Below are 14,893 nucleotides of genomic sequence, written 5' to 3' on the forward strand. Positions count from 1 at the left end.
TATATTTTTATTATATTATAAAAATTATTAAAGTATATTATTACAACATTGCATTTATGCCACATTGGCATCTGAAAATACTTTCTTATACTTATAAAAATATTCTATAAAACCAATTTTTATTTATAATATAAAGATATACAATTTTTATATATAACAGAAAATAATTATAAGTATCTTTAAATATATTTTCCACAAACTACAAACCAAAATAAAAGTTTATCTGATGAGTCCAAAGGATTACAACAATAAATTATCCTTATATTGGATAAATAATTGCTTCATGAAAATGCATTTAAATATAATTACAATGTTTTGAAAATTACAATTTTATTGTTGACTATGATGACTTCAATGAATCATAAAATTCAAATGACTAGATTAGGATGCCTAATAATTACAATAAAGTCAAATATCATTTTAAAGTTCGTTTTTGTTTTGCTTATTCACCAAAAGGTGTGAGGAAAATCTATGTTAGTCCAATTGAAATGAGTGTCAATAAAGTAGAGTACTTTAACAAGAGTGTACCCAAAATTTAAGCTTGAACATTCACCAGATTTAGCCTCATCACACTATGCTAAATTAGACAGTAGCTCAATAGATACCACTGGAGCTAAAAAACATGAATCCAACTAATGTGCCAGAAGCTATTCAAGATTTGTAAGCAAATTTTAAATGAGGTGTGTACTTGGGTGTTTGTTCTAAGTACATGCCTCATTTAAGTTGAAGACTACTGATTACACCTATTAAGTAGTAAGCATGATCAGATACATTTGGACAAAAACAAATACCAAGGTTGTACAATAGTTAGCTTTCACGCCACTTAAAACCAAATATGCTGTTTTAAAGATAAATAATTTTTTTTTACTAGAAATCGCTTGTGGTTTTTAAATTTATTCTTTTTTAAAAAAAAGTAGTCCTAAAAAATTAAGCTGCACCAACTTATATTTGACATTATTTGTAAATAAAAGAAAAAGATCAAGAAAAAGATCTTATCAAAAAATGACTTGCATTTACAAAAAAGGCTTGCATTACAAAAAAAACTCGCAGTAACAACTTTTTTTTTTTTGCACTTGTCCAAAAAAAAATCATGAAAAGAATCAACCAAATGTGTGCAGGTAATAAGTTTAATATCCACCACATTCCTTGTAGTATCTCCCTGAACTTATTTCTTAAACAGGCAACTAGTAAAGAATCTTGTTTTGGAGTTGAGGGTTGTGACAACAACAAAAATAATAAAAATTGAGTAACCTCCTTGGGAAACCTGGCCTTGAAAAGATAAATGCAGCATATTAACAAAAAAAAACTTTGTTGAAATTGAGGAAATTAAAAAAAAAAATTTACTATTTTAGTGTCAGTTAATTTATTTTGGTTTTAATTTATTTTTTAATAAATTTGCGTTGCAAAAACAAAAAATATTTTTTTTCATTAATTTTACTAACAAAACTTAAAAAAAAAAAACATTTTTTTTTAAGTTTTGTTAGTAAAATTAATGAAAAAATATATTTTGCTGTTTAAATTTTACCAAAAATTCTTGTAAAAATATAGTTTCTTGTATTATTACTTATTATTATGCTGTTGTTTTTATGTCTGTGATTCAACACGTTTTAAACTTGGTTTAAACTTAAATGTGGTTTATGTGGTTTTTATAGCCCAATTTCCTTACTTAACTATCATCAGCTATTTTAACATGTTTTATTATAAAAAAAGTAGATACAATTTTTTACAACTGGATGCGCTTCCTGATGTAACCTTGTTTTACTTGATATAACCTTAGATCTGAACTATTTTTATTGTGATACTAGCACTATAAATTAAGGTTTACAATTTTCTACCCATACCCAAAACTAAACTGAGGGTTTCATATAAAAGCTTTCCTTCTTTAAAAAAAATTGCTTTTGTCATGTCTAAGAAGCTTCATCTATATTAATATAGAATCAGTTAAATGTCATATATAAAAGTTTTCGAGTTATTTAAACTGAATTAGCATTCTTTATCAATGTTAATTCAATTTAAAACAAAGTATTACTATTATCCTTAATAAATATATAATAATTAGTATATTATAAAATAGTTCTAAATGTAATATGAGTAAATAACTAAAAATAATGTTCAACAACAGTATAGCTACAGCAATGTGTTAAAACCAACTCAATGTTGAAAGACAATTTAATGTAACTGCTAACATAAGCATGATCAAAATAAAAATTAAGATTCTTTAATAATATATATTTTGAACATGCTTAAGAACAAGCATAAAACCCTTTTTCTTGAAGATCATGTGTAATAAATTCCTTTGAATTCATTTTTCAAATAATAAAACTGAGATAAACACAAGTCGTTCTGTTTCAAAACCCCTAAACTTGTGAAGCGTCAGAGTAGACATTAGACATAAGAGATTTATTAGACTCTAATAAAAAGTTCCATTACAGAAGTTTAAATTTAAAAGCAGGAGCAGGAGCACGAGCTTTTTTTTTAATTAATAAATAATTGTGAAATTCGATTGATTCCGAAATTGTAATAAATGGTATTGATTCTAAAAGATAATAAACAACATTTTTTTTTGTTCTACAATAAAAACTTTTACTTTTGTTAATTCTTATCTCAACCCTAGTGCTAAGACAAGTTGTGTTTATTTCATAAATAAACATTATAAAATAAGTTTAGAGTTTTCCAAAAAAATTAACTCTAATTTCTAAATGTAAAAATTTCTAAAACAAATTATTTGTTGAGAAATCACTAAAACTATTTGTTTTTTTGCCAATTATACGTCTGGTTACTAGGCTTACAAATCATCGAGATTTAGTTTACATATTATGTAAATGATTAAATCAGATAAATATTTCTCTTTTTATAGTTAGCTTGAGGTTTTTGTTCAAAATAACATTCGGCGTTCCCGTTTATGTTTATGTTAATTATACGAATCATGTATTTTTACTTTTATTTGAAAATATTTAAAAGTATATGCTTTTATCTACAACAGGCAAATCATATTGACTTGTATTTTTTTGTTTTGTTTACAGAATCTCTTAAATTATATACTTTGTTTATTTTTATTTAAAAAACGTGAACTTTGTTTTGGTTTATTCTGGCATTATCACAGAGGCGTAGCAAGGGGAGGGCAGGTGGGGTGGTTGCCCCGGGCGCCACTCTGAGTGGGGTGCCAAAAAGGGGGAAAAATGATAAAAAATAAATGAATTCACAACTCAGATCCAGAGCCAACAACGACTAACAGTCAAACAACTACAAGATTCCGCAATGAACTTTAAAGATACAGCATCTAATATGAAAATATTAGCAAATTATAGCAAATGGAATGGGGAATTGAAGTTGAGAGGAGAGTCAGGCGACGGTGAATAATGCCAGGTAAAAGGGCTGGAGATTGTGGCCTCTCTGCTAAAGATGAAGTTAGCAGAGTTTTGAAAATGATATTGGATTGTTTCAAACAAGAACTAACAACTCGCTTTAGACGATTAAATGATCTCAATGAAAATTTTGGATTCCTGCTCGATGTGAGAATATTACTAAAGAGGGATGGTGATGAAAAGCGAGAAAGTTTGCAACAACATTGTTTGGATCTGGGAAACTTTTACAGTACAGATACCAGTGGAGCAGAATTATTTACTGAAATCGCAGACTGTTAGATGCTGCTTAAATCTCGTGGGGGCCCAATACCAACAACTCCGCTGGAATCACTTTCATTTATTTTGTCATATGGAGATGACATTTTTCCAAACTTATGCATTGCATTACAAATCTTGCTCACAATTGCAGTGACAATAGTCAGTTGCGAACGTTCCTTCAGCAAGTTGAAGCTTATTTTTTCATATCTAGGAGCTTCAATGGGGTTACAATGTCTTGTTAATTTGGCAATCGTCGAAAGAGTCGAAAGAGAAACTCTAGAATCAACAGACTTTGACGACATTTTTGTTATTAAAATTGTCATATTCTTGGAAACTTCAAGTTTTTTTTTAGTTCACATGTCTGCTTCAGGGGGGCGCCAATTTTCAGCATTGCCCTGGGCGCCGGAAACCCTAGCTACGCCACTGTATTATCATTATCCCTAACGTGTTTTTACTCCTACCCAGGGCCGTTACAAAGAGATTTTAATGAGGTAGGGGAATAACGTATCTGTTCTTTGCTGATAAAAGTCAAAAATAAGTTTTTGCCGACTAACTTATCTAAAATAAAAAAAAGACCTCGTTGGCCGACATTTGCCGACTGCCAACTACAGATCCCATTTTGCCGACTCCAGTGTCCCATCTGCCGACAAATAAAATTTGTAGGGGGGCTAGACCCCCCCCCCTCGGGACAGCCCTGCTCCTATCCAAAGAATGTAATTATTAATTTTCATAAACGATATTAATTAGGATTATTTGAAAAATTATTAAACTTTTTTCATATTGACAATAGTTGATGTAATCTAGCTTTGAATGAATCGTGTTGAATGAATGACTTTGGTATTTGGATAAAAAAAATGTTATATTTTAGATTTATACTTCGGTAACTTAAAAAAAAATTTAAAACGGCCTCAATTTGAGGGGGTTACAAATTTTATAGAGTAGAGATTATTTTATGAAATTTAAAATTTATCGATGAATATAAGTTTAGTCGAGAATAGTAAATAAAAATATATTATCAACTAGTTGCTTTCACATTTGGAGCAACAGTAACATAAATTTTAGTTCTTTTTTGTTCCCTGACTCCAATCAGCAGAATTTTTTGCAAAGCATCCTTATTTGACAAAAGCAATGTTTGGAGTTTTCTCCATGTCTGGATGTAAACTTAAACATCAAAAAACGCTGCATCAGCCCCTGAACATTCACATATCCATATTTGTAAACTAGGATAATGTAAAATAAAAGTTAGTTATTTTTTCTAAGATTGAAGAAGCATAAAAGAACAACAAATTTTGTCTCAGCATTAAGAGCCAGGTTTCCTGATGTTAATTGAATTTACTCAAATAGGGCCTTGACAAGAAACCTTATATAAATAATTAATAATTAATAATTTTCCCAAGCAATAAAAAATACTATACTTATTAGTAAAGTTTATGCTCTGCAATCATGCTTTGGGTGTTTATGCTCTGCAGTCACGCTTTAGGTGTTAATGCTTTGCAATCATGCTTAGGGTGTTTAGAATGGTCACTTATATTCTCATTAATCAACAAAAATATTCATCTAAACAATTAAATTCTAACTAAATTATTTAAAGTCGAAACAGTTTTTTAACTTTATCATCAAAATAATGATCAAAAATAGAATACGGAATAACTTAAATCTATATATCAATCTTTAATACTGTTTTTAATTTTATATGGTAATTAACCTACATTTAGGTTAATTACCAAACAAAATTAAAAACAATATTAAAAATTGTATACAAATATTTTTACGCATAATAAATGAAGTTAAGTTGTAACTTACTTTGAACAGAATCGTAATATATTCCTGGACATACCATATTTACTGAATCAGTGATAGAATCATTTATTAAACCAGTAACTGATACAAACCATATTTGCAGTAAACAAAAAAATGTTTTGTCGATCTATAAATGAAAATATTAAGTTCTAAGCAATTAAAAAAGAAAATCAAGTTTCCAGAATGTTAACATTAAACATGTTAACATTCTGCCTCGTGTTAAAGAAAATAAACATAATGGTAATCTTTATAACAAAGCTTTGTGTTTGAGACTAATATAGAGGTCATTATCGCAATAATATACTTTTGCGATAATGACCTCTATATTATAGAGGTCATTATCGCAAAAGTACACTAAAAAAGTTTAATTTTTAACCAAACTGAATAAAAAAATCTTATTATATTATTATGATAGAGTCTATAATAATAATATCGCTAGCTAAAAAGCTATCACCAAATTGATTTAAACTGGCTTACTAAAAACTCGCGATATGTATATACATATGGATGTAGCAGTAAGTGGCTTTAGCAACCTAGTAACTATAGAACTGTTATCATGTAGTAAATTTAGGTAGCTAGCAATATTATTAAAATATATCATATTGTAATAATATTGCTAGCTACACATTTGCGATATGTAGCCATCGACTAGCTACAGATTTGTCATTATTTTGTAGTTAGCTACAAATGTAGCTGACAATATACCGCACTAATACTGATAGCTACAAAGCGATATGTTGTAATAATATCGCTATTTTATTATTTCAGTTATTATGGCAAATATATTCGAGCCACAAGTAAAAGTTGATTTTTTAAACATAAAACACAAAATGAAACAATAACGAGAGAAAAAAATCAAGCAAAGTTATGTTATACAATGTTTATAAAGTATCGCTGAATCGAGTTAATTTTACAACAACATGATCTATAGACTTTTCAGTGAAGCTAAAAAATATTTTTTTTGTATTAAAAAAAAAATGTTCTAAACAAAAGCAGAGGCTGTCTATTTAACACACGTACTTTACTAAAAATGTTTTTATCGCGTTTATATAATCTTATAATGAGTAAAATTATTGTGAATATCAAAATAGAAAGCTCAAAAAGAGAAAAAAATAACTTACGTTTCTTTTTAAGATGTGCAGCGAAATGTTTTTTAAAAAATTGATTAATTTTAATAAAGAGTGTAAGTTGTGGAAAATTGTTTCAACTTTTCTATTATTTTATATTTAAATAAAAAATTGATATACTTTGTAATAAGTCACTCATTTTTTTTTTTTAATTTTATTTAGGTGTCCCAAGAAGTCCTTACGGTTTTATCACAGAGCACCGCGGAAGAGCATTTAATAGGAAGTTCACGCCTCCTTTCCAACCGATGTCGCAAAACTTACCCAGAGGTGAGGTTTGAACCACGGATCTTAAGTTTGATGTGTTTGTATTCAGAAACGTTTTGTTCACCTGCTGATGCAGTAAGATTCGTGTTGTTGTTGTTTTTTTATAATTTTTTTTTATGTAAATTTTTTTAAATTCTTTTAAACCAGAGTGCTGTAAACCTCTTTTTTAAAATTGAAATAAAATAAAATATAAGAAAACAAAGTTTTTACTTACATGATTGTTAAAAACCATTGTTAGCTACTTATCAAGATTTTAGCTCAATCTAAATTAAATTTTATAAATTATTTTACTGTTTATTACAAAATATATTTCCAGACATGTTTTAAAAACATTTTATTTATTTATAAAAAGTTAAACTGGTTTACAAATCATAGCATTAGGTTCTAGCTATTATGATATTATCAGTACAGAAGGCGGCGCGATATTGCAATGTAATAAAAACATCAGGTTTTCCTGACCCAATGTTTTTGTGCGATATTTCAAGGTCTAAAAAAAGGTTTGTAGAGTCTTTTTGCTTTAGATTATTGTTAAAGATATTTTGGTTTAGATTATATTAAAGATGAAACATAGTATATACACATTCCATACTGGAACACATATTACATCAGCTGCAGCTTGGTAAAAGCGTTTATTAGTGACAATATTATATACTTAATAATAGTTTTAAAAAACACAATTTATATTATATCTAGGGATGTACAGGAATTCCGTTCCGGCCGGAATTATAATATTTCAGGCCGGAATGCCGGTGTCGCGTTAAATAAGTAGATCGTTAAATAAGTAGACAGTCAGTTCTGCGCAAGCGTAACGCCTGCGCAGATACAGCGCAAAGCTTCCGTTAGGTAGGTTAAATCTATCGTTAAATAAGTAGCCTTGTTTCCGTTAGGTATCAACTCGAAAAACAAAAATAATCATGTTTTAAAATTTTTTAAAATTATATAATTAAAATGCGAGTTTATAATTACTCTGTTGAAGATACTTAGCAGTCTCTGATGGAATAATAAATTATTTTAATAAAAAAGTGTCAATTTTTGGTATGTGTATATATAACCCACTATTTAAGTTAAACTTTTATATAATTTATGATTAAGAGCTTATTATTATTGTATATTTTATATTATTTTATGTTTCTGAAGTTAATTTTCTACTATGTCCCAGCATCTCAAAACTCACAGTTGTTTTAGGACTTCCATTTTATGCATTGACTTATTTGTCGATTTTGCTCAGAACTATTAGTCAATTTTGTTATGTATTTAAGAGTTGCAATTAAGTATTACTAGAAATACTAATTGAAAACAATCTAAGACCAAATTAACTGTAAATTTATTATGGATTTGAATCTAATTTTCAGAAAGTGACCCTAGGTACAGTTTAAAAAAAGCTTATTGTACCTAGGGCCACTAATTTTAAAACCCTTTTACTTGATGGAATTTTATTAGTATAAGTCAATATACTTATACTAATACAAAGTAATTAGTATAGAGATGTGATCATATCAGTTTTGCCTTCTTTAGACAAGTCTGGGGACTTAAATTTGGGCACTAAAAAAATCTGGCTATAGGTACACAAACTTCCCTTAGACCTTATTGGACCTCTTGCCTTAATAAAACTTGAAAAAAATATATTATTACAATTACTGATAATTGAAGTTAATATGTTGAAAAATTAACAATTTATGCAACTACTTTATTTTATAGATTTTTGGTACTCTTCAAAAAACTCTAAAATTTTAGGTCATTTGATAAATTCTGCTTATTTTCCTTAAACCAATCAATGAGAAAAAGGTTCAGAGTTTAAACTGGTAGTGGTAAAGGTTTGAAATAAGCTATTTGTTAATGATAGTATTGTTGTAAAAAGGGGCTGTCGAAGTTCAAAATTTTTCTAAAGTTTTCTTTAAAGTTTGTCAATACAGTCTAAAGACAAGGCCTTAGATATTTTAAGAGACTCACCTGGCTGGCTTGATGATACCTTGATTGATATAGCACAAAGTTTGTTTTTATATCAGTTTACTAAAATGTTTGGGTTTCCAAGTTTAAAATATCTGGATTTTTTGCATTTTTAGTTGTTTTAATTCATGTGGTTTTTCAGAAAGTTACAGTTGTATGCAAATGATTAATGTTAAAAAATCATATTGGGTGTTTCTAAGTAATGTGTCCTGATGTTGTTTCACATTGGAAGTGTGTTTGGTTTTATGATTCACTCTTTAATAGTTTAAGTAAAGGTGATGCGCCATTGTTAGTGCATAGAGTTGCACATGAAAATGATTGTGATTTATTCTTAAAAAGAAATGCAATGGTTTTAAGTAGCAGTATCAACCTAAGTTTAGTTATATAAAAAGATAATGACTTGCGGTAGCATTACCTGAAATGTATTGAGAATGGTAAATTAGAGATGTTTCCTTTTGTTACTGTGTTATACTGTCATAAACAGTGTGTCTTTAGTACTATCAATGTTGTGAATATATCCTGTTATTTCTACTGTTTTTGTTTTTATGACATATTTGAATATTTAAATTCAATCAATATACATAAATATGTTTTTTTTTGTTTTTTATTGTTGATTTGTTTATGTACCTTATGTTCTAGTTAATATTTAAAAAATTCATTACTTATTTTATTTTTGTAAGTGTCTTATAGATGTCTAAAGTTATACAATTGGCTAATTTAGGTCAACTATTGTTTGTTCTTTATTTTGTTATTGGCATGATGATTTGTTTTGCTCACTTTGTAGTTGTTTTTTTCTTACTGTCATCAGTTATTCAACTAGGGTTATCGATATAAGATATAGTCAATAGGTACAGTTATTAAAGTCAGTTCTTTATTTACATACATTTTGTCGCAGTTGCAGTTGATTATAGCTACTATTACAACTACACCAAAAGTAGTATTTAAAAATATGGCTATGTAATTTTTAATTATAATGAGATGTTTGATCAATTTTTTATAGAATATTGTGAAAGTATAGACTATTCTGGCATGTTGATATATCTTTGATGGGCGAACATAAGAGTATAACTGCATTTTTGACCATTTAACGATTTATATGAGAAAATGTGTCTTGTGTATGCCGGCATCAATGGTTTTAACAGTATATTTACACCATTCGGTTCAAACAGAATAAAAGTAATAACCCATTTCTCAAAATATGACTTCTGTAGCAAAATAATTGGGTTTATAATAATGTTTTTTTGCTCTCCTGAAAAGTTACACTTTTGCAGTTATACTCTTATGTCCGCCCATCAAAGATATGGCTGTTTTAACATTTTTAACATTTATTTGATTTAAAAAATCAAATCCTTCAATTAGAGTTCATTTTGTAAATCAATTTATTGACATACATTAATCAATGCATTTATTAAGTACTCTTCTGGCACAAAAGCATTTTTATAATTATTTTATTTATTCGTTGTGATTTTATGATACTATTTATATTATACTATATTTCTATTCTATGTAGGCTTGTAATTCCATGTGGAAAAATCGAATTTCTTCCGAAAATGCCCAAGTTTCAACCAAGTTAAATTTTTTCAAAAGGACTTAAAAACCATGTTGTTTTATTTTGCTATTTATATTGTGTAAGGATATTATTTTTCTCATTGATGTGTAAGGATATTATATTGATTTTATTTTCCAAATAAAGTTTTAGTGTAGCATGAAGTGTGTCGTTTCTTTAATATCGTTTGTATTTAAAACATTCTCATAGTAAGAAATAGTAAACTAAGTTTAGGTCACATTTTATTATTATTGCGCTATGCATACATTAAAATCGCTAAAATCGTCGAATAATACCCGTCTAGGTTGTTATTCAACGGTAGTACAGTAGTGGTGTAGTGGTAGAACGCTCGCCTCATAATCAAAAAGTTCTGAGTTCGATCGCCACCACGTCCCTGGCAGTACCGCGCTCAACTTGTTTCACCGCGTAGCGATCTTGATCGTCATGGTTTGTGTTTCGAAGTTATAGAGTTGAGAGAGGGTTGTAACAACAACTAAAGCAGCCTCCTTGACTGTAGTGTCTTTTTCGGCTTTGAGGAGGTAAATTAACGCATAAAAAAAGGCTAGACACGAATTAATAAATTCTCTTCTTTTCTTTTTTCTGGGATAACATCAGAATGCTGTCCTTACTATTTATCTGCGTAGAATCAAGTAACAATTACAAATTTCACAATCATTAAGTTTAAGGGTTAAGGATAAATAATTTAACGTAAAATATTTTGCTAAAATGCACAGTTAAATTATTTAGGAATACAATAAACTTCCTTGTGAGATGACTATTTTATTTGATATCATTAATACGAGTGAATGGCCTATCAAAAAACTTTTTCTTAAAAATATGTTTCTTGTCATACTATACTATAAAGATATAAATTGCGATTAGAATATACGTCGTGAGTTAATTATTATTAAAAGTAGTAAATTATCACTATAAAAATGCCCTTAAGTAATAACAATTCGCATGGCATAGGAAATGCTTTTAGTTCGGTTAACGTATGTTTTTTTTTAAATTTGTTCGCCTGGGTTAGCAAAATGCCTCGATTGTTCAGTTTGTCTACTTATTTAACGATCTACTTATTTAACGTGACTTAATACGTTAAATAAGTATCCGTAAACTAACGCATGCGCAGAATATCATTTTGTCTACTTATTTAACGATCTACTTATTTAACGTGACACCGGAATTTATTTTTTACTTTACTTATTCAAATCATGTGACACAGACTGTGTAAATTACATCAAAAAATTATTGTCTTACAGGGCAATGAAGAACTATGGGTAAACTTAGATAAAAAATAAAAAATTCACAACAAACACGATGTAATTTTGGTAAAACTATAGTTTAGCGCTCTAAAGTAATTTTATTTTTTCGCTTGTTACGTTCTCGTTGGTAGAGAGTTTTTAAACATTAGAAATTTGAATTGAAATAATAAAAAAAAAATGTTACTGCCCTATGCCAAATCCTTAGTCAATATATCAGCACTTCCTTGTAGAAGCAGGCTCTAAGATAGTCGATATAGCAACACTACCTTGTAGCAGCAGGCTATAAGATAATGAATGTATCAGCACTCCTTTGTAGCAGCAGGCTATAAGATAGTCGATGTATGTACTAAAGCCAATAAACATTCTTAATGTTTATATTAAAATGTCACCACATTGAGCAAGTCTCCTCACGAAAGCGCAACAAGCGATAAAATAAAATTATTTTAGACCGCATAGCTAAAGCTTTGCCGAATTTTATTTGCAGTAATCACTAATATAAAGATTTCTAAAAGCTTAAGAATATTGTGGTACAAAAATTGTTGCTATCCAGTTTTGAGCAACAAACAAGTTTTTTTTTCATCAAAAATGTTACCTACCTGTGACAATAGTCTCATTTTTAACGTTTCTTAATTTTTAAATAGTTAAAAAGTATAGGATGTCTAATACAGTAAATATTTCATATATATGTATAAATATAAATATATATATATATATATATATATATACATATATGTATATATATATATGTATATATGTATATATATGTATATGTATATATATATATATATATATATATATATATATATATATATATATATATATATATATATATATATATATATATTTAAGATACTGCTACACATAGAGGCGAATACCCCAGTAAAACCCTCCCCTGGCTACACAATTCAGGTAAATAACCATATAAAATGTAAGCTGAACATAAAAAGTAAACTTAAGAATTTTAGAAAAATTTAGTATGAAAAAACAAAGCCAAAGTTTGTATTTATACAAACTTACTCATCATTAGGAACTTTTGACTTTTCATAAACAATTATTTTATAATTAAAAAAAATTTGCAATTTATATATTATTACATTTATGATTTATAGAGGAACATTGTATATTTTTTATATTTTATTTTAAATAGTTTTGATTTGTTTTATTTTTTATAACTTTTTTATAATTTATGATTGAGATATGACTTTTTTGATATTTTAATAAAGTTATTACGTCAAATGCTACTATAACAATTTTTTTTTGCGCGTAACAAGTTTTTACGCGTAAGAGGTGACGCTTTTGTCTTCTTTTGTTTAATAATAATGATTAAGAACAATATTATTAAATATTGTTTAATAAAACTACACTCTGCTACCAAAGGTACCGCTCCGAGATGATCCACAAAATTAATTATTATAAGATTTTTTTTAACGATTATATGTTGCATACAACTTTTTAGGATGCTCGTTACGATTCTCTTTTCGATCTCTAGCTAACAATTCATTTTTGACATTTTTCACAAAACTTATACTGATTTTTCATGATAAATTCGTAACTTGAAGCTTGATTATTATGAACATGTAGTATTAAATAATTAAATGAAGTATTTAAACCATGTAAACGTTGAATTTATCTACTAGTAAAAATAAAAAATAAATAAGGGTTTGGCATAGCTTGTAGTTTTTTTATTAGTTCTACTAATAAAAATAGGGACAGTTGTTTTACTAATAGTAAAATACCGATCTTTGAATATTTTTTTACTATATTTTGGGTACCTCATATATATATATATATATATATATATATATATATATATATATATATATATATATATATATATATATATATATATATATATATATATATATATATATATATATATATATATCCAATGAATTCAATATATGGTCTACTTAATCATTTAAACAGGAATACTTTTATTTTTATGCAATATTAACCATATAGAAACTTATATTATTTTTTCCCACCTACCTTTTGTTATTATACGCGGTTATTGGAACAGGTAAAGCACAATTTTGATTTCGGTAACTTCTTCTTGATCAGTGACTAGTTTTATTAAACAATCTTCTTCTTTAAAATAAAAACCAAAAGTAATGCTTGATATTCAACGAAATTAACTTTATTTTTAATTAATAATTATTTCCTAACTAGTATTAAATAATTAAAAGAAGTTTTAAAACCGTGTAAATGTTAAATTTATCTGCTGGTAAAAATAAAAAATAAATAAGGGTTTGGCATTACTTGTAGTTTATATAGTACCCAGTGGATAAACGTGAAAGAACACGTTTTCTTAATTCAATTAAAATGTAACAGTAGAATTAATATTATTAAGGAATGATGACTTGAACTTTAGTGATTCTTGAGTCATCATTCTTTGATATGACGCGCTTAACCAAACACGTCATATCAAAGAAATCGACGAATAAAACTCAAGCCAAACATGACTAAGACCGTAAAATTATAAAGAAAATTGTAGCTGTACGCATTAATCTTAAAAATATTATAATTTTTAGTCAAGCGTGGGATCATTTTTTTTATTTTTTCAGTTTAAATTTTTAGGTTATAATCTTATCAAACAATTTGAGAATACTGTTAGTTGTGGTAACATAACATCTATTTTTTGTACCAACAGTTTCTGCATTAAAACAGTTTGCCTTAATCTCAAAGCAATGGTGTTTCTAAATATATTAAAATATATGCAAATATATTTTAATATATTTATTAAATATATCCAAAATCAAGACTTTATGACTTTATCTTAGAATAATATCCATACATATTCATAAATATATATTAATGAATATATATTTATTAATATATATTTATGAATAAATATATAGCCTTATCTCATTAATTGAGTCTCAGTTTTTAAATCTTTTTTAAAGCTTTCATTAAACAAATTTAATGCCGTTTCAACAATAAAGGTTCTCATAACAAACGTGACAAAACGTAACAAATGTGAAAAAAAAGATCAGTTCATTAGATGACAGCCCACTCAAAGTCATAGTAAATATAAATACACTTACTGCATCTGTGGCTAAATTAGTTGGTCTATGAAAGTACTATAGAAAGCGTTTATCAGTATAGATGAAGGTTGCGTAAAAGGAGCAGGTTCCTAAGATGGTATAACCTCTTTTACGGGTAGACTAATGATTTTTTCAACTTTTTTGGTTAAGGATATTCATACAAGTTCGACGGTGTTATTTATTTTAATTTCTTGGTTGTATAGTTAATATTCTTTGATTCTTTTACTGTTAAAAAAATTTACCATCCCCGTTATAATTTTTTATTATTCAAAAATTTACC

The 14,893-nt window shown here is 27.5% G+C and overlaps 1 protein-coding gene and 1 long non-coding RNA gene across 2 annotated transcripts in view; one reads left to right on the forward strand and one right to left on the reverse strand.

The window, feature by feature from the left end:
- LOC101240402 (mucin-2) overlaps positions 1 to 13,649 on the reverse strand; it is a 28,511-nt gene extending 14,862 nt beyond the window's left edge. The window contains exons 1-3 of the mRNA XM_065795476.1: positions 13,559 to 13,649; positions 7,029 to 7,077; positions 5,427 to 5,550 (exon numbers count right to left, since the gene is read on the reverse strand). Coding sequence (XP_065651548.1) covers positions 5,427 to 5,550; positions 7,029 to 7,046 — 142 coding nt within the window. The 5' untranslated portion in view covers positions 7,047 to 7,077; positions 13,559 to 13,649. The remainder of the gene's footprint in view (positions 1 to 5,426; positions 5,551 to 7,028; positions 7,078 to 13,558) is intronic.
- Positions 7,577 to 10,471, forward strand: LOC136079577 (uncharacterized). The gene is made up of 2 exons (XR_010638043.1): positions 7,577 to 9,609; positions 10,272 to 10,471. It is a non-coding gene; the product is annotated as an uncharacterized LOC136079577 (long non-coding RNA).
- Positions 13,650 to 14,893: the final 1,244 nt, after the last annotated feature.

Source organism: Hydra vulgaris, chromosome 04 (genome assembly GCF_038396675.1).
Source record: "Hydra vulgaris chromosome 04, alternate assembly HydraT2T_AEP".
NCBI lineage: Eukaryota > Metazoa > Cnidaria > Hydrozoa > Anthoathecata > Hydridae > Hydra > Hydra vulgaris.